Genomic DNA, 27,875 nt, shown 5'->3' on the forward strand with positions numbered 1-27,875 from the left:
ATGGCTCAAGGATTAGAATCCTCCTGTGTCACTTACAGATGGACTTATGACGTGTTTCTTAGCCTTCACAGTGAAGGTACTCACCTCACTTTTGTCAGCCATGTTTACGATTATCTGTATCAGAGGGGAATTCATGCCTTCATTGATGATGAATCCCTCCATGCAAGTGAAGAAATCCGACCATCTCTGTTCAAAACCATCAAAGGATCGAGGATTGATATCATAGTTTTCTCCAAAAACTATGCATCCTCAACATTCTGTCTAGATGAACTTGAAGAGATTGTTGAGTGCTTCAAAGAAGGTCAGTTGGTGTGTCCTGTGTTTTATCACGTGGAACCATCAGAGGTGAGATATTAGAGAGGGACTTTTGGAGAAGCTTTGGCTTATTTGGAAGAAAGATTATTGGGAGACAATATTGATGACAAGTTGCAAAAACAGAAATGGGCTTTGCCTCAAGCTGCTAACTTGACTAGCTAGCACCTCCAACCTAGTATTGCATTTTTCTAATTTTCTTGTCATTATTTTGAAAAGGGAAAATTGATCATTTGATGCTTGCAATTTTGACTCAATTATAATTTGGTCCTTTAATTTTGACTTATTATAACTCAATCTCTAAAGTTTTGACTTAATTGTAACTCAATTTTTAAATTTTGACTCTTGCAATTCAGTCTTTATATTTTTAATCATTTAAATATTGGTCCCTAAATCTTAAAAATTAAAATTAAAAAAATTAAATTATGTTAAAATTTATGACTAATATTTTAAATTACTAAATCTTTTAATCTTTATAAATATTAAAAGTTTAAAATATTTGTAATCTTTATAATTTTATTTTTTTAAAATATAGTGACCAATATTTAAATAATTGAAACTATAGGGATTGAGTTGTAAGAGATAAAGTTCAGGGATTGAGTTATAATCAAATTAAAAATATAAGGACTAAGTTATAATGAGTCAAAATTCAGGGACTGAGTTATAACTAGGTCAAGATTATAAGGATCAAAATAATTAATTTTTCTTAAAAATTCAAAATAGTTTTAATACAGTACTATGTTTAATTAACATATTTTTATGATATTATAAAAATAACAAGTCTTATATGCTTAGCTTTATATACTTAATATACTGCTATCAAATTAAATTAAGACAAGTAAATTTTAATGTGTTAATAATACTAATTATAAAAGTTTGTTATGGAATATATATTTTATGAGAGATCTCTAAACATCTTGAATATATAAAGAGGGTATATAAGTTTTTGCTTATAAAAAAATTGATTTCTTTTTTGTTTTCATTTTTGGCCATGTCATAAAGTTGATTGATTTAATAATTTTAAAATTTTAAACACAATTATTTAAACTTATTTGTTAAGTAATATTTAAAGATAATAAAGAGTAAACCGGTAAATATGATTTGTGTTATATAATTTTTAATAAATAAATTTTAAATTTTAAATTTTCTAAAGACTATTGACACGGGCCTTTTACAGATATACATGTTATATAACCAAACTAAGAAAACATATCAACATTTATTATATTTTGTATTACAACTAGTTTGTTATATTTGTCAATAATATACGGTTGCATATTAATGATAAATTCTTTATAAATTTTTAAATTTTAAATGGTAAAATTATTGTATATTAATGTAAACCATCTACATTCCCAAATTTTCAAAAATTTAGTCCATATTTTCTAGGCATAAGATTTTTTTTGTCAATGGACCAATTTATCCTTTTTTTTTTCAATGGTGTTAGTATATTAAACAAAAGATATGCGTCTTTAAAATTGAGAAAAAGCCGGTTTGCAACGAATTATTGGCAAAGGCAGAACTAATTACTTAACATAGATAGGTGACAGATCTAGAAATTTGTATGTTATAAAAATTTATTATTATATTAAAGGAATTTCCTTTGCTCCTAATTTTTCTTCTTATTAATTTTAAGACTTACGTTATTAAAAATTTTATGACATTATAAAATTGATATTAATATTATACATTAAAATTTCTTAAATTTTTTTCGAACTTCTATATTAATTAATATTTTAAAATAATGAGGGGGAAATTGATAAACATGATTTGTGTTATTATAATTTTTGATTACTAAATATGTTTTGGAATTTTAGTTAGAATATTATTTTAACATAATTAACATATTACATTTAAATATAGTTTTTTTAAAAGAAATAGAGAAGATTTATATAATAAAAATAGAAAACAATTACATATAAATCTTGTGGAGTAGATTTATTTACCAATAAGTTTGCAAAATTCAAAAACCACAACCAAGTTTCTTGAGACCTGAGTGTAATTTAAAATTAAATTATAAAGACAATAATATCCCTTTTAAACAAATATTACATCAATTAATAATTAATTTATAATTACTTTATCAGCAATACTTACACCTATACTTCACTTTAATGATACTGGGGTGTTCACACTAAGAGAACATTTCCATTAGAGGCAAACTTCTTGTCCATCACTTTTGAATTTCACATTTGTAATACCTACCTCTCTTTATTATTATTATTATTTTTTTGTTATGGTCTTCAGAAATCCAGTTAGGAATTTTGAAATAGGTTTGAATTGGGACCTGCGTGATCTTCAATTTTATGAAGCTACGTAGGATTTGATTTCATTTATATATTTTTCCAGACAAAAATTGGGTCCCAATAGAAAACTCTATAACCTCCATGAACCCACACGTAGAAAGCAATTTTGCAAGAGCATGCTCCAAGAAGCAGTCAATTGCTGAAATTCTCATGGTGGCACCTAATGAGTTGATTGAAATTTTCTAGACACCAGTAATATTATTGCGTGCAAGAGTTAAGTTGTTGCTTTCCTTTTTATGCAAAATAAAAAATAATATTGATTAATTTAGTTGGTTTTAACTTTTAAACTTTTTAGCTTGTGAGAATTTAGTTTTGAACATGGTTTTGTATTGCAGAGAGGTACACAAAGAGAGAGAGAGAGAGTATGGCAACTTCAAGCAAATCTTTTACATAAGCATCTATTGAAATATCTACCAAGATATATTTTGATTATTGTTTTGTTATTCACATAAATCCTGTTATGTGTTCTTTTGCATCTATTTTGACTTGATTGTTAGTTTCTTATTTATTGAAAAGTAGGTAATAGATGCTTTGTTTTGGTGCAAATGCTGTTTCAAGTAATTAATAATTTGAATGAAAATTTCATTATATTAAATCTCTTATTATATTGAAAAATTTATCTCTTATTGTACTAAATTCTTATTTCATTAAATTACATTAATTTAATTTTTTATATATGTATTTAAAATGTTATTTTTTCCAACTTATATATTTAATTTTTTTATAAATTACTAAATAAATAAGTTTACATAAATAAAAAAAATATAATATGAATTTAAAAATTAAAAACATATATACGAATTAGCTTAAATGAATTTTACACAACGTTTATGTTTAAAAATGAGTAGTATCTAGTTAAACTTATGTAACTTATTAGTTAATTAATAGCTGAGTAACTTAAAATAAAATCCTTAGATATAGGTTTTATAAATAGAATGAAGGATGATCAAGGTAAAATATAAATGGGTTGATGTATTTTATTGAAAAATATTAATATGTAATTCTCTTTGATTCAAATAAATAGTGTTTCAAAAATTAAAGTCTTAGCAAAATAATTTTAGCTTTCAATAAATAATTTGACATGCATAACGAAGTGCAATAAAAGATAAAATAAAATGAAAATATTTCTGTCAATGAAAGTAGTCTTTTTGTCATTAAAATTTAAATAACACTGTCTTATAGTTATATGTCCAATGATTGATCTATTTATATAAAAATTATCACAATAAAAATAAAATATATTAAACTATGTTATACCCTTTCATGTGTTAATAATAATTAATTATTTATTACTTATGCTAACAAAAATTACTTTTATATATCCCGTGCACAGGAAATTAACATGTTAAAACATCAAATTTCATTATATATAAATATTTATTTTAAATAATAAGGTTATTATTATTATTCATATGAAGTTAAACTTTTTTTTCTCCCATTTCTTTTGCTCAACCAAGCATAAAGAGAAAAAATTACATCCCTTTAATTTTTTCTTCTTTCCACTTTCTCTCCTTTCATTTTCTTTTCTTCATATATTTTCCTGAGCCAAGCATTGCATTAATTTCATGTTTTAAGGGAACAAGTGAATATTTTTGGAATGTTGGGAGCAAATGAAATTTTTAAGTGGGAAAGCCAAAAAATTTTAGGATTATAATATTAGGTTTTTAATATTAGAATTGAAAAGGGCAAAACCTGCTGGCATTTCAAACAACAAGAGCATTAGTATTCATCAATAAATTCCAATTAAAGCTAGAAAAATAGACCCTCATGCATGGCATATATATGTATGTATACATATATACATACGCAAATATATGAATATTCTGAAGCATGCATATGCATAGCATACATTAGAAAATGAGTACTTGACTAGCATTTTAAAGAGACAGATCACTTTAGTAATCCACTACATCAACATGAATGGAAATTTGTGTGCTCATCATGTTAGGAAAATCATATACCATGATTATGTAAGAGAAAATTGAAAAAATATCTAAAAGCTTAGAACTAGCTGCATCTAAAATGCACAAATATCACAGCATCAAAATTTTTTCAAACACAGCATACCCCATTAGTAAAAAAAATTAGTCATAAGTATGTATTTATATATAATGAAGCACGTAGTAGCCAAGATATCCAAACTTGATTGTGAAAATCAAGAAGAACATTAAACAAGCATCAAATGAACAAAATGGGTCATTGGAGGTATATTTTGCAATATTACACTAGTTATGAATTCTATTAACTAATGTCCTGTGTCAACACTCATTACCTTTGTATTAGCATTGTTATGTATTCATTAATTTTTTGCAATATCAGATTCAAAAGGAACATATTGGTTTTCTCCTTAATCACATAACCATGTTTTTCTAAGATTCCATTTTTAGATTTTTACAATGCTAAGAGAGAATAGTCTTTCTGTTTTTGCACTATTAAACTCATTCAATAGGTCTCACATGATCAAGTAAAGCAAGGTGTAGAAGAATAGTCACATTGAAGAGAAGAGACGTTGTGCAGCACATAGCTCATAAGCCATAATTCAAGGAAAATGTAACATAAATGTACTCAAGTATTAGATTTATGAGGCATCAGGACAAAATTTACTTAGTTGTATCAGCATATGATAGAGCAGATTCAAATGTAATGGTTGTTCAAAACCAACAATTTCCTTAGTTGTAGCAACCTCAACACACACCTTAGGCTCTGTATTTTATAACAACAACTATAACAAATCTTATTCCATTAGGCAGGATCAGTTACATAAATTGTATGAAGTTATTGTGCTCAAATATCAACTAGGTCTTTGGGAATATTTTATAAATACGATAAATTTGATAGTAAAAAAAAAGAATTTTGAGAGTAAGCAATAACTCCATTTAAAAGAATATTGAATTTGGTTACCACACGAAGAATTCTAATATCTAAATGAGTGATAAGTGGATATTTTACTTAAATTAATATATACTTTCTGCTCCTTTCTTTGCTAATTAATGTGTAAATTGATGAAAATTTGGATAAAATGCCTGATTGACATGCAAGGAAGTAAGGAAGACCTATCATTTTCCATTAAAGGGGTGTGGATGTTCTTATTCTACTCTGGCTCATTTTGGTTTTGTAAGAGTCCCTTGTTGAAAATTTCTTTTTCTAAAAGTTTGAATTCTTGGATGAAGTTATTGGTCGTTTTAAGAATTTGACAGTAAAACTCTCTGACTTTATGGATTTTTTTTTTCAGAAGAATATGTTTCTGGACACATTAATTGTAATTTTTTTTTATCGATTTTCTTCTTTGCCCTTGCATTGGCTTTGTGAAAGTGTGTGGAGTGATAAATTATTTGGCCTTGAAGTTTTGATGGTTGCAGGTGCAACTAGACTCTAGTTGGTCTTATTAGTGTGAAACGCAAAGCATTGATTCTATCCGAGATTAGTTTATATGTGATATGAATCAAATGAAAGATCAGTTGCCTGTAAAATTTTCTCTTCTTTTAGCCATGGGTGCAGTTTTTCTTCTGTGGAAGTTGAGACTGACAATTAAACAGCTAAGCTTACTTTGTCCTGCATTTACTTCTCCTTTTTGTATCATTTGTTTCATTTTTTTAATTCTCTATTTGCAGCTGGATTTTAATGTGGAACAAAACTACCAACTTGTTAATCAACTTAGCAACAAAAGAAACAACTGCCAAAAACTAACAGCACAAGGGAAAATTGAAATTGTTGAATTAGTCCCATGATCAAAGATACCCCACAGTCCTTTTATCTCCTTCCATTACTTTGCTTCTTTAATAGATAACTGATATATGCCTATGAAGTTACATTATTCTATGTGACTCTTTCTTTTGTTAAGAGTTTGGTACTGTCTTAATTCCTAGAGAAATGTAGTCATGCCAAAATTCAATGCTGGGGCTTCTGGGATTCATTCATTTTCATGATGTATGCATTATTTTCTATCTTAGTCTCGGTTCAGTAATTGGATATTTTGATGCCTAGCATACTGATTAAGTTTTCAGTTCTAATGATGTCACCACCATCATGGATGGGTTTTATCTTGATGTATTCAGTTTAAAGCATAGATGAGCATGTTGAACGTGTCAGAATTAGTGAAGCATTGCCAATGTTTCAACCATTGTATATATATTTTTGTCATGATGCAGGAAAGGCAGAGATGCTGTTAAAGGCTACCTACAAAAGGCTTTGTAGCAAAAGTCGCAAAGCTCAACTTTATTCAGCCTAGCCATGGTGAGCATGTAAATCTTCATGCGATTCTTGACACTTGTATTCATCATACTAGAAGCTTTAGAATGTCACTTGGTTGAACTGAGAATTTACAATCCTTTTGTTCTTATTTCATGGTGATGTTCTAAATGATCTGTTCATTTGCTGATTTTCTAGCTTGGGGAAGTATTGATGAACAATAGCATTAGACATCATGTTCATGATCAAAGATTGAGGGGCACATATCGAAAAATTTTTGAACTTAAGGAGCTTGAAAATTGCTATTCTACATCTTTTGGGAGATCTTCTATAAGTATTTGGAATTAGTTCTGTCGCTTCAGCACCAGCTAGGGCAGAGAGACTCATTCAAGTTGTATTGGAGATTATGAGATGTTTTTATGTATATTAGTTTTGGTCATTTAGAAAATAGAACTCTACAAGTAGTAGAAGAATTCAAAATTCTTTCAAATGTAGATTCTGCTATTCTAAGTTTTTTTTTTTTTGGTGTCTTAAAAGATGTACTCTTGAAATCAGGATGTACTAAAAAAAATTGTTAAACAACTGTCTCGTATGAATCTGATTCCTCATATGCTGATACCACTTCATGTGAAATTTGTTTTGATGTCTTATAAATATAATACCTTTGTACCTTCATGTTAAATTTTTCATGAATTATAACTTGATTAATAAGAGCTTTGTGTTGCACACTGTCTCTTCTCTTCATTCTAATTATTCAGATTATTCAACTATTCCTTAATTTAAAGTATCAATAACTTGGCATTCTAATTGATGTTAACGGTCCATCAATTTTGATCCTTCTATCTGATGCTTTTTGTTTTCTTTCTTTCTTTTTTTATTTACTGTTCATCTTGATTAATTCTGAATTATTTTTACTGTGAAAGGCCACTCATAAATAAAACTCGATCAAATATATAGTTCCTCATGAAATGTAGTCATGCCAAATTGATAGCTAGGCTTATAGGATTCCCTTGTGTTCATATATGATTGTATCTACTAATTGATGGTGACTTGCCCAGCCAAACTCTTAAATTAAAATAAAATATTTTAGGGTGATATTATAAATAATTAAAATTACTTTTGTGAATAATTTCATATATATAAGTAACAATTTAATATAGAAGATTGGTTATTTCAAATTTTCTTCTAATAAATGACACTCGAGATGATGGCTAAATAAAAATTCCACTAAAGTATGTCTGAAATTTTGGCCATCTCAACTTTTATCTCCATCGTCCGACTCGTCGCCAGTGATGTGGGTCACCAGAAATACTCTCCTTCCCTTCTGTCCTTCGCTCCTTCTCCTCTGTTCGTTTCTCTGTTGTGGTTGTCGGAATTCTCTTCCGTCTGAGAGCAAGAGAAATTTATTGCTCAGAAGCTTCGAATCCTCGATCCAGCCACCTCTGTCCTTTGCTATTCAACACCCTGTAAACGAGAACAGGAGTTCTTCTTGCCGCTGCTGTGACGTCCGCCCAGAACCACAGCGTTGTGGTGCAAATTGTGAGTCCTTCCCCCCCTGTTCTGTGGTGAATTTCATCTTTTTCTCCTTGATTTGTACTTTTCGTAAACCTCCATTGTCAAGCACGGGAAGTGAACGTGACTCTTCTTCTCTGCCCTGTCGTAGTGTTGGAGATGTGAGCCTTCAAGCCCTTACTCTTCGTGATTTTGTTGAGTGTGTGTGGGTGATTAAGTAAATAAGATTGCAAACTCTCCTCTTGTGCATGCTGTAATGGTTGTGGCTGTGAAGGCTGTGAAATTCCTCTTGCTTTGTGCTGTTGTATATGCTTGAATATAAAAAGGGAAATTGATTTAAGTTGAAGTTTTAGTATAAAGGACAAAATGATGATGGTATGGATTTGAGTTTGGTTGAACTTGATCTGATTATTTGATGTTGATAAATTTTTGAGAAGTGAAATTGATGTTGAAGATATTAGTATTAGTTTAAAGATTAATGCCCACAAGGTATTTGATGAGATGCTCACTAGAAAAGTTTTGCTTAATTTTGGTATTTTTCTGAAATTTTATTGGCTATTGTGAGAAGTATGTTTTGTAAGGGTGTTATTAATCTATAAACTTATTTTGAAGGTTTAAAAGGAAATTTGATTACGAAATTAATATGTAATTATTTGAATTTTGGGAGTGGATGGTTGTTGATTAAATTATTATAGGAAATAATTATTTTCTATAATGAAGGTTGAAGAGAGAATTAGAAGATTTTTGGAAGTAGCATTTGATTGATAATTTAAGGATCAAGTTAGTTGTTCTTATGTTAGCTTTTGGGATGTCAATAAAGTACTTGATGATGAAAGTAATGAAATTGGACATACATGAAGTGGTAGCATTGACTCTTAGAAGCTGTGACAATTATGTGTATGTATGTGTATATTGTCGTGGTTAAAGTTGGCTGCTGCAATGAATTGTGAAGCATATAAATTAAGGAGAAAATAAAATATTCTTTCATTTTTTATGGATTACATTTTATGGTGTGTGTATACTCTTGACTACAATTTAATTGTAGGTGTTATAGAAGAGTTGGAAGGACAGGTTAAAGTATAATCAAAGTGTCGAATAAAAGGTAGACATGCAAAATATTGAAAGGTTTGAAGAAATTGAGATTTGATTGATTAAATTATAATGATTTGGAACCCGATTGATTATAGCATGGCCAATATTGGAAGCTAATTTATTTAACTAGAGTAAGTCCATTACATTTTTTCTTTATATTGAATGAGGTGCTTAGAGGGAGGAAGAGTTGATTGAAGTCCTAAGAAATGAATCCTAGTACTTGAGTACACTATAGGTAAGTGGATAATGTTCCAATCAATTTATATATTTTTGCAAATTTTCTTTTATCAAATATTATTTCAACAATTTATAGTTATTAATATATATTTCTCTAGAACTGATTATTGTTGTTAATCAAATTTCTTTAGCCCTTGAAGTTGTCATGATATATACTTATAGGATTGATGAAAATGCTTTTATAAATTTTATTCAATAAAAACAATCATGGAAATTGGAGAAGAAGTTTATGGAACATTAGTTGTGAATTTTCATATTTAAAAAAATTGATGTTTTAAATGGTTCATGTGAATTTGATATTGAAAAGAGAAAATTTTATTTTGAAAGTGATGATTTTTTCATGTATTTGAAAATGGATTTAAAGAAGATTTTATACATAACACTAGTTGCTAACAACAGTTTCGTTAATCTTTAGCGCGCCTTGGTCAATGACTAACTAGTTTAATTTTCATGAGTTTTGTTCGCACGTCTGTTTTTTGTGGGTCTCGTACTTGCATTTGTTTTGTGGCATCAACTATGCCTGGTTATGTCCACATCTGTTTCGTGGTATCGACCATGTCTGGTTAGTTACCTTCATGGACTATGTGTCCATGTCTATTTTATGGCTTTGACTATGTTTGGTTACTTATCCACAATTCACTTTTGTGAATTGTTCTGATAAATTCTCAAAAATATAAATTTTTAATTAATTGATGATTTCATACTCTAATGGCTTTTAAATTATAAATGTTATTTATTTACTTAATATACTTGTCTTATCAAGATTAAATGTTAAAGTTGCTTTGCCATTTAAGATCTAAAAGTTCATGATATTGAAGTTGTATATAAATTTTTATTTTATGTTTACTAATTTTATTATATTGAATCATTTTTTTAATTTCCGTAACTATTGTACATTATTCATTTTTTTAAATATTATGGTTGAGATGTTATTACTGAAAATTATTATTTTTAGTCTTAGATATGTTAGTTGATATTGTACCTTTGGCTAACCATTGAGGGGCTGTAATATTCAGTTGAAGTGAAGAATTGTAGATCAAACTTCTTTTAATGTAAATTTAAATTCATGTATTATATTTTATAAATTCTTATGTCAGGTGCTCCACATATGTTGTAGTTAGGGTCCTCGTCGTAATTATTTCTATTTTGTTATTTGCCAATGCTTTTCTAAAATGGTTATAGATTTGTTTTCAGGAGGATTTTTTGAGGAGGAGGTTTTACCGAAATTTGTATAAGAAGTCTAAAAATCTTTTATTTATATAAAAATGTTGAAATGAATTCCAATCCTATTTCAAATAAATTAAAATATCATATTAGAGTTTCCTTAATGAAGGCTAAGGGATGTATGTTTGTGCATATATCCTATCTGTCACATTAAATTTTCAGGGCATGACATTGGATATGAAAATCTTAATAATATGATCATCATGCAAAGTTTCATGAATCTGGAACCCTTATACTTGTCTTCATCCTTAAAAAGAGGCTCAAGAATTTTATCAGGCAACGGCTTTGCTCTTTCATCATTCCTTCATTGAGTTATACCTCATGCATCTCAACAATATTTTGAATTTCAAAAAAGACATGTTTGCGTAAGTAGTTGTGATTCTTTCTCATGCTTCCATTTTAAGTGTGTGATGATCCCATCCTCTCAAGAAATCTTGTCCACAGAACCACATGCTTGAAGCTTCCACAATCTCCAACCTCATCTTCCCATGTGCTGCTATTCCTAGTTCTGGTCTTCATCTTCCACAGCATTTGATGGTATTATTGTGAAAATTGTTGAAAGTGCAGATGAACAATGGGGTTGCATAGGGTGAGAATATGGTTCTGGACATACTAATTGGAATCCTTACTGGTTGTAGGTACTTTATGAGATTGCAATCTGGCATTTTATATAGCATTATGCCCTTTTATTATTGCCCCAGAACATTTCAAAGGAAAGGATAATATACTTATTAAGTTATTCAAGATAGTGCTTCATGAAATTAATTGATTCCATTATTGAATTTGACTCTTTCTTATTAAGACTTAAGAGTTTAATTACTGTTCATTATTCTCCAAGAAATCTAGTGAAGCCAAGATTGATTGCTAGGCTTTTTGGATTCATTCATTTTCATTATGTCTTAATTTGATGTTATAGTCTCAGTCGAGCGGTAAAAACCAAATACTTTGGTGCTTAGCATACTGTAGTTTCGATTCTAATAATGCTCGGTGCCATTCATGGCTTGATTCTTGAGGGTGGAAGGCTTTTATCTTGATATCTTTGGGAGCATAGATGAGCTTGTTGATTTGTCAAAAAAAAGTGTAGTAGTGCCAATGTTTGAACCATTTCATATTTTTTTGAATTTGCGGGAAAGCTACAGATGCTATCAAAGCTATTAAAACAACAACAAAAAATGAAGGGAAAAAAAAAGGTTTGTGGCAAATCCCAATAGCTAACTTTAATTAGTCAAGGGTGAGTGTCACGCCTAAAAATAGAGAGTGACCGGCACGGGTATGAACCACTTCCACATTCCCATGAACCTCAAAATGAATATTTATTCCATTTTACAAAAGAAAAAAACAAAAATTTAATCAAATTATATGAGAATTAAAATAACTCCTTTAAACTCATTATCATAAGAAAGTGTCGACGTTTTTGTAAAAATTTTGGCAGAACCTCCCCTGCAACTAGAATCTCCCAAAAATTCTACAACAAAATTTTTTTACAGATAACAATATAAATCAGGAGCATAGCTCCTTCTAACTAGCAACCACTATACAGATCAAAAATAAGATTTATCAACAACCTATGTGGAACATTTATTCTTTCTTTCAAATCAAAAAGACATACAAATTCTATATTTACATTAAAAGCAACAATACCAAATCAAAATGTCCACCCACTATAGCTAGAATCTTTTAGAGGTCGATGGTGGGATCAGCGTCAGCTTATAAATTTGAGACTAAAATAATTTTTCAGTGAATAGCATTCCCATGGTAAAATTCTTAGAATTTAAATCAATAAACTCCAATAATGGTGTCAACTAATTAAAAATGATTCTACAAAGATTTGTAAGCCTATAAGTTATATCCATAATTGTAAAATAAGAGTAAATTGAAAACAATTTATGTTATCATGCTTAAAGAAAATAATTTACTCACATATTCCTCAAAGTGGTAAAATTGTTAGCCAAAATCATGTAAATTTTAAAAATACTTTAATCAACATTTGGAATTTTGAGAATTCAATAGAACAGGTTACAAAGATGAATACACAGTCCACGAGAGTAAATAACCAAACACGGCTTATGCCACGAAAACAAACGTGGACACACCGGTCCATGAGGATACGTAACCAAACGCAGCTGAAGCTACGAAACAAATGTGGACACACAGTCCACGAGGGTAAATAACCAAACACGGCTTAGGCCACAGAATCAAACACGAGTACAAAGCCCACGAATACCAAACGTGAGAATAAAACTCACGAAACAAACTAGCTAGTGTTTAACTACAGCACTATGGGCTAACAGAGCTGCCGTTAGCAGTAGTGTTCTGTTTTGAGTTCTCTTAAAAAGCACGCTTCAAACATGTAAGGAAAACATTTATCATTGAAATAAATTATCATTCTTACTGCCAATCTCGCATGAATTGTTTCAAATCTCAACATTTGCCAAGATCATAAATTTGAATTAACTAAGTATCCAATAAATTTCACAGTTTAACAAGCATATAAGAATGCTTTCATCAATCTTGAAAATATATTTTCAAGAATCAATAAATGCACATATCATAACTCATTTGTCCTTCATTGATATTTCATAATTTTCAAAATTAATATAGTTCATAAGAATAAAATATTTCAGAAAAAGGCTATTAAAATAAAAATAAATTAAATGGAATGCTATTCATTTATTTGTTGAATTTTTAAATTCTCAAAATGTTCTTTCTTCAATTTCTATCAGGATCCTCGTCTTACGTACGTCCTCTAAGGATATTATTAAACAAAATTTAACAAATCTTCTTTAATTTACAAAAACTTCCTTCTACTTCACATATATCAACCATTATCATTTAAAATTCAAACCAAAATTCATACTTTAAGATTATTTCAAACATTCCAACAAGCGTCTCGTTAATACCAATATTCAAGTAGAATATCAAAGTTATCCTCTTCCAACCTTTCCTTAATAATTTCTTAACATAAATCAATCCAAATAAAATCTATCTAGCTCCAAAATGATAGCTCATATATGTAGATATGTCTTTATACATGTATATATTATTAGCAAGTTTTAAAATAGATTTCTATCTCAAGTTTGAATATTCTCCCCCTACAATAGCACGGCAACAACAGTAACAAAGGCATAGGTTTTGCAAATTCAACAACTAACCACATACATGCAGATTAAGAGAGAAATGAAACATGAAGATCCCTCACCTTATCAATACTAGAGACCGAGAGAGAGAAAAAAAAAATAGAGAGGTTGGGTTTTCAGCTGAATAAGGGAGAAGACAAACAATACTGTCACCATGCACAGCAAAGGAAGGAAGCCTGACTCCACAGTACCAATACTAGCTCACCGCAACAGCCCCACCCCAGTCCTAATACTTTGTGTTTTCTTAGCTTAGAACGACACAGATGGCACAGCAGAGAGGGAAAAAAAAAAACAGAAATAGGGAGCAACAGAAACAGGGGTGCGAAGCAGTGAAGAAGGTGACGAGGCTCACAAATGAACTAGGGAGGGAAGGACTTGCGAGCTGAATCTTCCTTCTTCGGCATCTCAACTCCTCCCATACCAATGACGCAAGGTGCCAAAGAAGACAACAGTAGAAGGCTTGAGTGAATCCATGCCAAGAAACAAAGGAAGAGGAACGGCAGTGAAGTTGTGGTAGCTTGAGACCTATGCCAACGACGATGCGATGATGGAGAACAGTAGTAGACAGCAGCACAGACAAAAGAGACTGGAGATCATAACACACACTCTCTCTCTATGGTTTCTGGAGAAGTCAACACTGGAATAGAACACTGAGCCACACAGATTTTTATTTCTCTCTCCCTTCTCTGTAAACCGACTGAGTTTGTTGCCGAATATACATGTTTCTGCCTCAAGCAATTTTTTTTTAATTATTGTAAAAAGGGCAAAAATGGTAATTTCCATGCAAGCAAAAGAAATAAAACTTCTCCTTTATGTTCCAAAATTGGTTCGAATTTGGGACTTGATAGCTACAGGACTGATATTAACTCCACTAAACCAACACCTCTCCTGCCTAAATATGTTTCCCAAAATTAATATAACTACTATTAAAGACCAACTTATAAATATATACTTATTATTATTATTATTATTATTATTATTATTATGGGTTATTACGGTGAGCATGCAATTCTTCATCTAATTCTTGATACGGTTTCTATTCCTCAAACAAGAAGCCCCATTATGAAATTTAACAAGACTGAATTTACTATCCTTACCTTTCATTTCTACAGTGTTGTGATGAATAATCCGTTCTTCTAATGAACAATACAAGAGAAGAGATCATATTCATAGTCATGGAAGAATCATGTTTCCACGCTGCAGCTGTCAACAAATTTAGTGGTCCTTCCTTTCTTGTTGATTCTACTTACACTGATGTAAGACATTGGACTGTAGGATAAGGCTGTTTGTTGTTGTTTAGAAATTGGACAAGAGAGCACTCCAAGCAGGATTGAGCCGGCACACATGGAAATCTGGTTTAGAAAGAGCTTACAGTCCGATTTCTTCACATCAGTGTAAGTAGAATCATAGTGCTTTTTAGTTACATTTATCATAAATAGAACACCATAGTGCATTTTTCTTAATTTTTCCTTGCACTATGACAAGTATTTAAATACAGAGCCTAATGTTTGATTGCAAATGTGCGCGCGCGCGCATGTATTTCTTTTCATTTGTTGGGAATGAAAACAAAAAACTTTGAAAGTACAATACAAGTCATGTGACTACTTGTATAAATATATGGTAGGAGATGCTGCTATATGATTTGGTTTAAGATATGAGAATTAGAACTTTTCTGCCTCAATAGAAAATTTTCATTCATGCTTGAAAATGGGATTATCATGATCCATCGCTACAGAAAAACTTCCTCTCAGTCTTCATGCACATTTTCTGTTGGAATGGCGGCAAGTGGAAGTATGTTTCTGGACATATTAATTTTTATTTTTGCCTACTTTCTTCATCGCCATTTATTCGCACTTGCTTTATTTGAAAAAGTGAGAAGTGATACATTAATAAGAAATGATAAAAAATACAACTTATAATGTGTTAAAATAAGATAGGATTTGATGATTTGACTGGTGATTCAATATGAATTAGCGAATTGGTGAAAGCCTATCAACTTGGTCTTGACACTTGTATTCAACAAACCAGGATGTCGTTTTACTGAAATGATCTGTTCATCATCTGCTAATTTTTTAGCTGTGAGAAGTGTTGATGAACAAAAGCAATGAAGATCATATGTTCATAATCAACAACGGAGGGTGGCAAACGTGGAAAATCTCTGAACTAGAAGAGCTTGTTGATTGCTGTATGTGCTGCTACATTTTCTATGGGATCTTCTATAAGTATTTGCACAGAGACCTATTCAAGCTGTATTGGAGATTATGATATATTTGCGTGTGTTTTTATATATTGGTTTTGGTCATTTAGAAAATAGAACTACACAAGTTGTAGGAGGATTCAAAATCCTTTCAAATAGAAAATTTTCCTATTCTCATTTTTTGTTCCTTTTTGTAATTTTGGAATAGAGAAATCTGCCACACAACTTTTGTGTCTTACAACATGCGCACACTTGAAATTAGGATGTACAAAGAAAATTGTTAAACAATCCTACTATATGAATCTTATTGATCACATTCTGATAGACCTTTTGGTGAAATTTGTTCTCGTAAACTAATACCTTTAAATGTTTCTTGAATTATGAGTTACTTAATAAAAGCTATGTGATGCTCATGGTCTCTTTTCTTCATTATGGTTATAAAAAACTGTACCATAATTTAAAGCATTAATAACATGGCTTAGTTATATTTATGATAAGAGTTGCATTTGTTTTAGTTAGTGGTTCATTTTAATGAATTTTGAATTATCATCATCGTAAAACACCACACTTAAATAAAACTCCATCAAATATATAATTTGATCATATAATAATAAAAAATAAATTAACAAAATAATCAAAAGAATGTAAAGTTATCTTGATTTCAAATTATTGAAAGCACAATATGCATGTAACAATAAAGCATTCACAGGTATTGACAATAATATATAGATAATGTCAATTACAACCTATAAGAAATCAGTAACAGAGGTAATAATGTCTTTTGCCCCGCAATCTTTTTTCAATCATATCTCAAGAGGTGCAATGATATTTCATAGTTGTGTATAGGATCTTTTTTTGCTACTAAAAGCTACAGGGGTCCTTAGGTAATATTTTCCATAAATTTATATTGCTTCCAAAAAGTTGCTTAAGTTTTCAATCATCAATAATCAATTATTTATTCTAGAGAGTTTATATTAGAAGCTTAATTAACTTCAACTACATTAAAAAACAATCCAGAAGGAGTTGTATATTAAGAATGAGGTTATATTTTTTAAGACAAACACAACTACATGCAGAAATGAGCCCGTCATATTACACAAGAGAATGAGTTTGAAACAAACACAATTTTAATAAACTCTGACGGGTATAAGTACATGACTACTTCTCATGGGAATGGTTCATTGTATTCCCTGTCAATCAATGATATATTAATAAAATGATTTGGACTCTAGTAAGATTAGAAATACTTGAAACAAGTTGATTTTTTTTTTTTTTTTGGGTTAAACAAGTTGAATTTACAAATTAATTTATGGGAGAATGACATCTATAAGTTTTGCATTGAATATTGACTTGTAAAAATATGTATATGTTATTCTTAAAAGCTAAATCTTCACTTGTTAAATTTTTAAGCAGATTCTAATAAAAAAATATAAGTTTAACTTTTAATAATAACATATACATGTGTTTATAAGATAAAAAATCTATATGTCCTTATTGCAATAACTTTAATCAAGAGGACCTTAAATGTCATTTCCTCCTAATTTATTTCAAATCAAGGGAAATAAGACGAAGGTTCATAGCAGCCTGTTTCCAACTGCGCATGACTGACTGATTGAGGTTGCATTTATGGATGGTGATGAATGATAAGCCTCCAAGTTGACTGACAGATGTTACATTTAATATCAGAAGAACTATCTTCCCTGAATATATGACATATGAGATTTGTGATGATGCCCAATGTCATCTTTCTTCAGCCTAACATACAATGAGTTTTTAGGCCAAAAAAAAAAATATACAATGAGTTTTGCAATGCAATAATTATTTTTGGACTTTAAATTCTTAGGTGTAATTTCCTTGAAAAAACAAGGATGAATTTCAAATAAGGCATTATCTTCATTAGTGAGAACTCTTGCTAGCATTGACAAGTTATGTCTTACCTAATTAACATGATTAAGATTTAAGAATAAATGGGGTCTGCATTCGGTGCCTATTACTTGTAGGCTCATCTTGGCTTTTCATTTGATTTTGAAATGATTTTTCCTATTTTAAATTAATTTTTAGATATTTTTACCACTATTTCTATTTTAATAAATACAATGATAAGAATACCTAAAAATTAATTTAAATAAATAGAAGAGATCATTTTAAAGTGAAATGAAAAGTTAGGAGGAGTGACGAGCAGTTGGTGGCCATCAAAATCACCAAATGGGGATCATAGATAAATGAACCCATGATTTGGAACCGACACGGTTCTCTACGAAACGTAATGCCAATGACGACTACAGAATATGTGTATATGTAAGGGGATAAATTTTAAAAAATAAATTGATTTGAGAATTATAATTTTTTTTTTCATTTAGCAACACATATACTCCCTCTATTTCTATAAATAAGAGGAAAAAACTGCATTACATAATTTTAAAAAGTTAGTTAACCATAATAATTATGTCTGAAAATAAAAAAATTGGACTAAAATGTCCTATGTTAATCAAGCATACATTAATTAGTTCTCATTAATATAAATTATGAAGGGTGATATAAGAAATGTGTAATAAATGTTTATTAAACTATGTGATTTTGTTTATATAAAAAAAAGTGAAAAGTAATAGTTTCTCTTATAAATAAAAATGGAATAATATGTTGATTTAAATTATTAAAATACTTTATACATTAAATTAGTTTCAGAGTATACTTGTATTTTGAAATTTAGAGGACTAAAAAAAGGAACTGACGTGTCTATATTAATTTGTTAGAAAAATCATGCAGTATATTATACAAACTGAAAAGAGTTCTATTAAACATATGTTAATGCTCAAAGTTATTAGGGCGGAGGCTGTTAAACATGAGCAAAATTTGCTAGTTTTAAAAAACCAGTCAACCATCGATAACTCTGCTTTCTGATGTGCTAACTGATGTCTCATAAAATATTATAATTTCCTTGAATACATGACTTGTGAACTACGTGATGCATAATGTCTCTTTTCTTTAATCTGATATCAAAAAAAGCTTAACAGGGCAAGAATTAGCTTGTGTTTTAACTCCTTGGGTGTAATTTCCTTGAAAAAAACCAAGGACATCTCTGTTTTTTTTTTTTTGACCAAACCAAGTATGTGTTTCAACACGGCATTTTCTTCAATTGTGTGGGGGACTCTTGTTGGCATTAATAATGACTTGACATGATTAAGAATAAAGGGGCCTACATTACATATGCTATTCCAATTTCCAACCCTCTCCTCTCCTTCACTTTTTCTCCTCATGTTATCTCTATTATTCATCTCTCATCTCATTTATGATCTATTGAGGAATGAAGATAATTTCATCGTTCCAAATCTCCTATTTTTTTCTTTTAAATTTTAGGTCATTTTTTTTATTTTTAATATTTTTTACACTATAAAATATAAAAAACATCAATTAAGACTAGTCTTTGAAAAGCCAAGGCCTAAATGAGCTAGCTTTATTAAGTTTGATTACACTTTAAAATTTCATTTTAGTCAACTTGGCCCTAGCCCTCTAGGCTAAAGGGCCACCTCTTAGAGCCTTGACCCTATATATATATATATATATATATTATTTTTCATTTTAAAAATTTAAAAAATATATTTAAAATTTTAAAAAAGTTATTACACATGACATTAAGTTTATAAAGATAAATTTAAGACAATACACAATATAACAAATTTAAATCTAATCAAAGTAGCAACATCACAAAATTAATATTGATAATAATAAAACTTTGCTAGTATCATTAGCTAAATCTTGATTATCATTATCATCAATATTAATATAATTTGATTCTTCTCCTTATGGAGCCTCATCATTGGCAAAGATGTTAAGTTTTTCATATATTCCTTCATCATCATCATTATATGCAACAAATAATAAACCAAAAACATAACTTTGAAATATTTACAATTTGAAAAAATATTAAACCAATAATAATAAGTTACCATTATACTCAAAAACCATGCAAAAGAGCATGAATGGCAGAAATCAAATGAATGTGAGGGAGGTAAGCTAGCGTTTTCAATTTTTTAAGCTCAAATTACCATTTTACACTTCAAAAAAGTGGCTCAACCCTATATTTTTTGATCTTAAAAGGGCTGAGCTTGTCAATGGCTCTAATCAAATAAAAGGATCTTAAATACATGATTTTTTTATTATTTATAGATATCCTTCTATTAAAGGCGATTATGTTCGAGGCACAGTCATGGATTAAATATGTTGTCATATTATGAGGGACTAGCCCCTTCTACTAGACTCAACTTCTATTAATTAAATACATAAATTTTAAATATGATATTTTAAATTTAAAATAGAAGATTAATTCTTCGCTTATTCTTTTAATTTTTCTCAATTTTAAATTAAGTCCTCGTAATTTATTTTATTTTAACAAGGAATTATAATTTAATTCATTAGATATGTAATAAGTGTTGTTTGTGTCTATAGACATATTCTATCTTTGATGAGCCCCCACCACTAAATCCCAACTCATTTAAATTTTTTCTTTTGGAAAAAGAAAAGAACCCATCACTATTAATTAATTTCCTGAAAAACTGGGAACAAAATGAAAGGGAAAATAACAATTAGAGATCTTGTAAGATCATTAATGATAATTTCATACATTAAATTGTTGAAATTCTAATAATAGACCATAATCCTTAATTGCAATAAGTTGTTTTTTATTGATTAGCTTGAGATTCATGACAAACTTTAGTAAAATTTCAATTGAAGTTACAATTTTCAATTATCTTTTGTTGACTTCCCCAGTGATTGAAAAAATTACAAGTAATTTGCTTGTAATTCGTAACTAATTTCATAAATTCTCAACTAACGTTACAAATAATCTCAACTATATTTAGTAGATTTTTTAAGTGATTTATCTATATATTAAAAGGAAAAAATCATAAACAATTGGCTTGTGATTTATTGCTGACTCTTGTAAATTTCAAACTAATATTACAAATAATCTTAAGTATATTCACTTAATTTTTCAAGTGGTTTATCTATACATTCGAAGCAAAAAAACTGAAATTCCTAACTAACTTTCATAAATTCACAATTGACATTACAAATAATATTAATTGTAGTTAATAAATTTTTCAACTGAGTATTTACATTTTTTTAATTTCATGTAAGGATTGTAGCTTTTTTATTAAATTTTAATAATTTAATATTTATAATTATCATAATCATTTTCCCAAAATGAAAGTCTTGCTTTTTAGTTAATGGCAGCAAGTCTTCCAAGCGTGAGTGAAAATTCCTCCTTGGTGGGGCTACCTTCACCTTTTAAAAAAAAATCAAAAATAAATTGATAAAATAATCAAAAGAAAGTAAAGTTATCTTGATTCTAAATTATTGAAAGCATAGTACGCATGGAAGCATTCGTGGATATTGACAAGTGATTATTAATATATAGATAATGTCTTTTTCCCCACAATCTTTTTTTTTCCCCAATTATATCTCAAGATGTGCGATGATATTTCATAATTATAGAATCCTTTTTAGCTATTAAAAAGCTACAAGGGTCCTTAGGTAATATTTTCCATAAATTTATATTGCTTCCGAAAATTGCTTCAATTTCCAATGATCGATAATCAATTATTTATTTAAGGGAGTCTATAGTAGAAGCTTAATTAATTAAACTACACTATATAACTATCCATAAGGAGTTGTATATTAAGAATGAGTCTATATATATTTTTTAAGACAAACACAACTATATGCAGAAATGGGCCTATTATATTATGCAAGAGAATGAGTGAAATAAACATACTAATTTTATTAAACTCTGACTGGGTATAAGTACATGACTGCTTCTCATTGGAATGGTTCATTATATTCCCTGTCAATCAATGATATATTGATAAAATGATCTGCACTTCAATGAGATTAGAAATACTTGAGACAAGTTGATTTTTTTTTTTTTGGGTCAAACAAGTTGGTTTTACAATTAATTTATGGGAGAATGACATCCATAAGTTTGCATTGGATATTGACTGATAAAAATATTTGTATTTTTTTGGTTAAAAGTTGAATCTTCTCTTATTAAATTTACAAGGAAATTCTAACAAAATATAAATTAAGTTTCAACTTTTAACAATAATATATATATGTGTTTTCACAAGATATAAAACTAATGGGTTCTTATTACAATAAATTCCATGGAAAGGACCTTAAATGTCTCTCTTCATTTCTTTTAAACCAAAGGGAAATAAGTTCATGGTTCATGGCAGCCTGTTTCCAACTATGCATGACTGACTGACTGACTGCGAAGGTTACATTTATGGATGAAGTTACAAGTTGACTATCAGGCTTTATAAGGATGACGATTAATGATAAATCTCTAAGTTGATTGATGGATGGTACACTTAAAATCAGAAGAACTACTTTCCTTGAATATATAACATATGAGACATGATGATGCCCAATGTTTTCTTTTTTTCAACCAAATATACAATGAGTTTTACAATGCAATAATTATTTTTGGACTTTAAATCCTAAGGTGCAATTTCCTTGAAAAAACAAGGACACATTTCAAACAATACATTATCATCAATAGTGAGGACTCTCTTGATAGCATTAACAAGCTACATCTTACCTAATTAATACGATTAAGATTTAAGGATAAATAGACCTGCATTCGCTGCTCATTCATCACTTATAGGTTCATCTTAACTTGTCATTTCACTTTGAAATGATTTATCCATTCATTTAAATTAATTTTAAAATATATTTAAACTATAATATTATAATTTTTATTTTTATAAATACAATGATAAAAATATGTAAAAATTAATTTAAATGAACTGAACAGACATTTTCATTTCAAAGTGAAATGCAAGGTCAAGATGAGCCCTGAAGTGATGAGCACTCGTTGCTCATCACAAGCACCAAATGCAGATCATGGATAGATGAACCCAGGAGTTTGGAGTCAGCACAGTTCTCTACGAAACATAATGCCAATGACTACAGATCATATATATGTGTATATGTAAGGAACTAAATTAATAATACTTAAATTGATTTGAGGATTATAATTTTTTCTCATTTAGCTAGATAAACATGTTAATTTAAATTGTTAAAATAATTTATATATTAGATTAATTTGAGAGATACTTGTGTTTTGAAATTAGAAGCCAAAAAAAAAAATTGACAGCATCTATAATAATTTGTTATAAAATTATACAGTATATATATATATATATATTTTTTTTTTGCCAACAAAATTATACAGTATGTTAATGCTCAAAGTTCAAAATTTGCTAGTTTTAAACAACACTCAACCATCTATGACTCTGATTTCTGATGTGCTAATTAATACAACTAAGCAAAATTTGTTTTGATATCTGTAAAATCTTATATTTTCCTTGAACACATGACTTGTGAACTTCTTGATGCACAATGTCTCTTTTGTTCAATCTGATATAAAAAAGTTTGACAGGCAAGAATTAGCATGTGTTTGACCTTTAACTCCTTGTGTGTAATTTCCTAGAAATAAACCAATGATGTTTTCCAGACACGGCATTATCTTCAATGGCGTGTGGGGACGCTTGTTAGCACTAACAATAACCTGACATGATTAAGAAGCAATGGGCCTACCGGCGAGGACGCTATACTTCTATTACTCTTATCTCTCATTAATTGAAGAATAAAAATTAGTTTATCATTTCAAATCTTCTATTTTGCTTTCAAATTTTAGTTCATATTTTTTCTAGCTTTAATATTTTTTACACTCTCAAATAAAAAAAATTTAAATACATAATTTTTTTATTATTTACAGTCGAGAATTAAATATGGATACCTCTCTTAGTTAGAATTTGAATCTTAATTCATCACATTGTGTGAAACTAACTCCTTTCACTAGACCCAACTACTATTGATAAAATATATAAATTTAAATATAAGATTTTAAATTTAAAAGAGAAAATTAATTCACAAGTCCTTTTAATTTTTCCCAATTTTAAAGTAAATCTTGTAATTTATTTTATTTTAATTAAAGCTTAAATTTTTTCTTTTGAAATCACAATTAATTAATTTCCTGAAAAACTGACAGAAAATGAAGTCTTGCTTTTTCGTCAATGACAGCAAGTCTTCCAAGTGCACGTGAAAATTCCTCCTTGGTGGGGCAGTCGCCACTTTTCTTTTTCTAAGCAGAAATATTGGGGAAAAAAAAAAGTACAGAGCATGAATTTAAACCTACAAGTCGATCTTGCAATCTTCACAGATCGTGTTGCTTAGCTCTAATCATCTGCCATTTCTAAGCTCTGATTTTGGCAAGATCAGCTGCGAAGGCCATTACTGTATCATGGCACTAGTTCCAGGATCCTCTTCTGTCACTTGTAAATGGACTTATGACGTATTTCTTAGTTTTCGCGGTGAAGATACTCGCCTCACTTTCGTTGGCCATCTCTACGATTCTCTGCGTCAGAGAGGAATTCGCACCTTCTTTGATGATAAAGCCTTCCATGCAGGCGAAGAAATCCGAGAATCTCTGTTCAAAGCCATCAAAGAATCAAGGATCCATCTGACGTGCGGCATCAGAGAGGGAGTTATGGAGAAGCTTTGGCTCATCTGCAGAAAAGATTTGAAGACGATGATGACAAGTTGAAGAAATGGAGGTGCGCTTTGACTCAAGCAGCTAACTTGACTGGCTGGCATCTCCAACATGGGTATATTTTAGTTGGTGTTTACCTCATGATTCTACTTTTATATATTTTTGAAGAAGTTACGATGATTGAAGTTTTCTAAGATTTTATAATTGAAATTTAAAATTGAGAATAATTAAAAGATAGGAAGTTATGATAATAAGAGGGACAGTGGAAGAGAGATTGACGAAAGTGGTCTCTAACAGTTTTACAGATATTGCTATCATCTTTTTTTCCAAAAACAAAAAACATTTTTTGCAATCAATGGTAATTAACATGGACATGCTAAATTCCTAAAAGTGTGTATGTGTCAAGTTAGGAATACTACTGCTTGTGATTATAGTGTCCAGAAAAATAGTACTAAATTTATTCTGTTAAACATATAGAGGTTTATGTCTTTGAATCTTATTTGCAAATTCTGTGTTTATTAGACCATCGATGATCCTTGTACGTAAATTCTTGATTAATGTAGATAAAATTTGTTTATCTTAATTTTTTCTGAACCGATCATAGAAGAAGAAAATATTTAAATTGGACAGATAGTTGATATTGAGCTCATGGAGAGATTTTTTAGGGTGAGGAAATTATGGTGCTTGAACTTTTTTAAAATTTTTAAAAATTATGAATAAATTGGGAAGTTATGATAATATTTGAACTGGAGAGATAATTGATATATTGAGATATAGTGGAGAGATTTTCTGGGTGGAAAAGTTATGAAGCAAGAACTTTCTCCTAAGATTTTTATATGTTTAAAATGTTAAGTTCAACTGACACGTAGTTACGATTAAAATGGATAGAAAGTAGAATTTGAAAATTAGAGAACTATCAGAAATTTAAAATATATAAATTAGATTATTTTATTTAAAATAATTAAAATTCGATGCGGCTCTTCAAAATTACAACATTTACAAAATAGGGACATCTCAAGCTAGAAATGCTTAGCTTATTTATTTAAAGTTCTTTAAATTAAGGAGAGAGACAGGAGAGTAGACAATTAGATTACAAGAGCAATTGACATCTGTAACAGAATATTCATAATGATATTAAAAATAAAATTAAAGTGCCAATTTCAAACACAAAAGGAAGATGTCTATAATTTTGGCAAAATGGAACGGATCAAGTTCATTGTACTTTACTTTTTATTTTATCCTCTTTCTGATTCCATTTCATTCTTTTTATAACATGCATATCAATTTTTTTGGTCTAAGTAAAGGAACCTTTTAATGGCAGGGTTGCAAATGAACAAGAGTATATTAGAAAAATTACTTGTGTAGTCTCTACCAAGATTAATAAACACATTCGTTTGTATGTTACCAATTATCAAGTTGGCCTTGAGCCTCGGGTACAAGAAGAAATCTCACTTTTAGATCTTTGGTCCAAGGAAGAAGTCATCATGATCGGAATTTGTGGAATTGGTGGGATTGGTAAATCAACAATTGCAAGAGCTGTGTATAACTCAATTGCTGATCAGTTTGATAGTTTATGTTTTCTTTCTAAAGTTAGAGAAATCTCTAACAAGCATGGCTTGTCACATCTTCAAGAGACATCACTTCATAAATTAGTCGAGGAGAAGGAAATCTCATTGGATGATGATTTTCATGAAGGAATTTCAATAATAGAACATAGGCTTCAAAGCAAGAAGATTCTTTTACTCCTTGATGATGTCAACAAATTGGAGCAGTTAAAAGCACTAGCTGGAAGATGTGACTGGTTCGGCTCAGGAAGTAGAATCATCATTATGACAAGAAATAAACAGCTCTTAAAAAGTCATGGGGTTACAAGAATTTATACTGTCAAGAAATTAGGTTATAAGGAATTCTCTTTAGTTGATTAAATGGAATGCTTTTAAAAAGGGCATTGTGGATTCAAATTACATAGATGTTTCAAATCGTGCCATTAAATATTCATGTGGCCTTCTATTAGCCTTGGAAGTAATTGGCTCTAATTTATGTGATAAAGATGTTGATAAATGGAGTTCTGCATTAGAGGAGTACGAAAGAATACCTAATAAAGACGTCTTTGAAGTCCTTAAATTAAGCTATGATGCTTTGGAAGAAGAACATAAGGAAATTCTTCTTGACTTGGCTTGTTTCTTCAACGGAGAGAAATTAGGAGATGTCAAAAATATGTTGGTGATTGCACGTGGAGTCCAACCAACTTATGCTATTAAAGTGTTCTAATAAATCTCTAATAAAGATTAAAAAAGATAGTGTAATAATGCACGACTTAATAGAAAATATGGGTAAGGAAATTGTTCGACAACAGTCACGAAGAGAACCTGGTAAACGAAGTAGGTTATGGTCTTATGAGGACATTCTTCATGTCTTGCAAAATGACACAGTAAGAGCACAACATCTACCACTTTTTATTCAATGCTTACCTTTATATGACCTTTTGTGTGTGTGTGTGTCTCTTTCTCTAAAATCCAGTATTTATTGTGTGCTTCTCATTTTGAAAGGGAAGTGATGAAATTGAAGTCATAATTCTTGACTTGCCTGAAGGTAAAGAAATTTAATGGAGCGGAGAGGAATTTAGGAGGATGAAGAACCTCAAATTTCTCACAATAAAAAGTGCAAGTTTTTCTAGAGCCCCTCAATATCTCCCAAATAGTTTACGTTTGTTGGAATGGAAGGGGTACCCTTTTGAATTCTTGCCTTCTAATTTTCATCCATCCAAACTTGTCCATCTTGACATGTCCAATAGTTGTTGTGTAGTGCTCCAACCATTTATTAAGGTATATTTATAACTACTCTTAGAACTACAGAATTCTTTGATTCATTTGTTTGATTTTTTCAATTTTATTTTGCAGAAACTTGGGAGTTTAACTCACATAAATTTTAGCAAGTGCAAATTCCTAAGTCAAATACCAAACTTGTCAGGAGCTTTGAATTTAAAAGAATTGCGGCTTGATGATTGTACAAGTTTAATTGAAATTGATGACTCAGTTGAATCCTTAGACAATCTTAAAGAATTGAGCGCCATGTGATGCAAAAATTTGAAAAAATTTCCATCTACTATCAAGTTG

The 27,875-nt window shown here is 29.6% G+C and overlaps 3 protein-coding genes across 3 annotated transcripts in view; all 3 read left to right on the top strand.

Moving 5' to 3' along the window:
• LOC129314108 (putative disease resistance protein At4g11170) lies at positions 1 to 24,813 on the top strand. The gene is made up of 2 exons (XM_054957479.1): positions 1 to 345; positions 24,430 to 24,813. The coding sequence occupies exons 1-2, from the start codon at positions 1 to 3 to the stop codon at positions 24,811 to 24,813; spliced, it is 729 nt and encodes a 242-aa protein (XP_054813454.1).
• Positions 24,608 to 27,875, top strand: part of LOC129312463 (uncharacterized) — a 7,854-nt gene continuing 4,586 nt past the window's right edge. The window contains exon 1 of the mRNA XM_054955096.1: positions 24,608 to 24,874. The gene's annotated coding sequence lies outside the window, so the exon portion shown is untranslated. The remainder of the gene's footprint in view (positions 24,875 to 27,875) is intronic.
• Positions 26,244 to 27,836, top strand: LOC129314109 (disease resistance protein Roq1-like). Its single transcript, XM_054957480.1, has 3 exons — positions 26,244 to 26,655; positions 26,774 to 26,982; positions 27,660 to 27,836. Exons 1-3 carry the CDS (start codon positions 26,244 to 26,246, stop codon positions 27,834 to 27,836), a joined length of 798 nt encoding a protein of 265 aa, XP_054813455.1.

Source organism: Prosopis cineraria, unplaced genomic scaffold, assembly GCF_029017545.1.
Source record: "Prosopis cineraria cultivar Desert tree isolate PC_DT_omini unplaced genomic scaffold, ASM2901754v1 PC6, whole genome shotgun sequence".
Lineage (NCBI taxonomy): Eukaryota > Viridiplantae > Streptophyta > Magnoliopsida > Fabales > Fabaceae > Prosopis > Prosopis cineraria.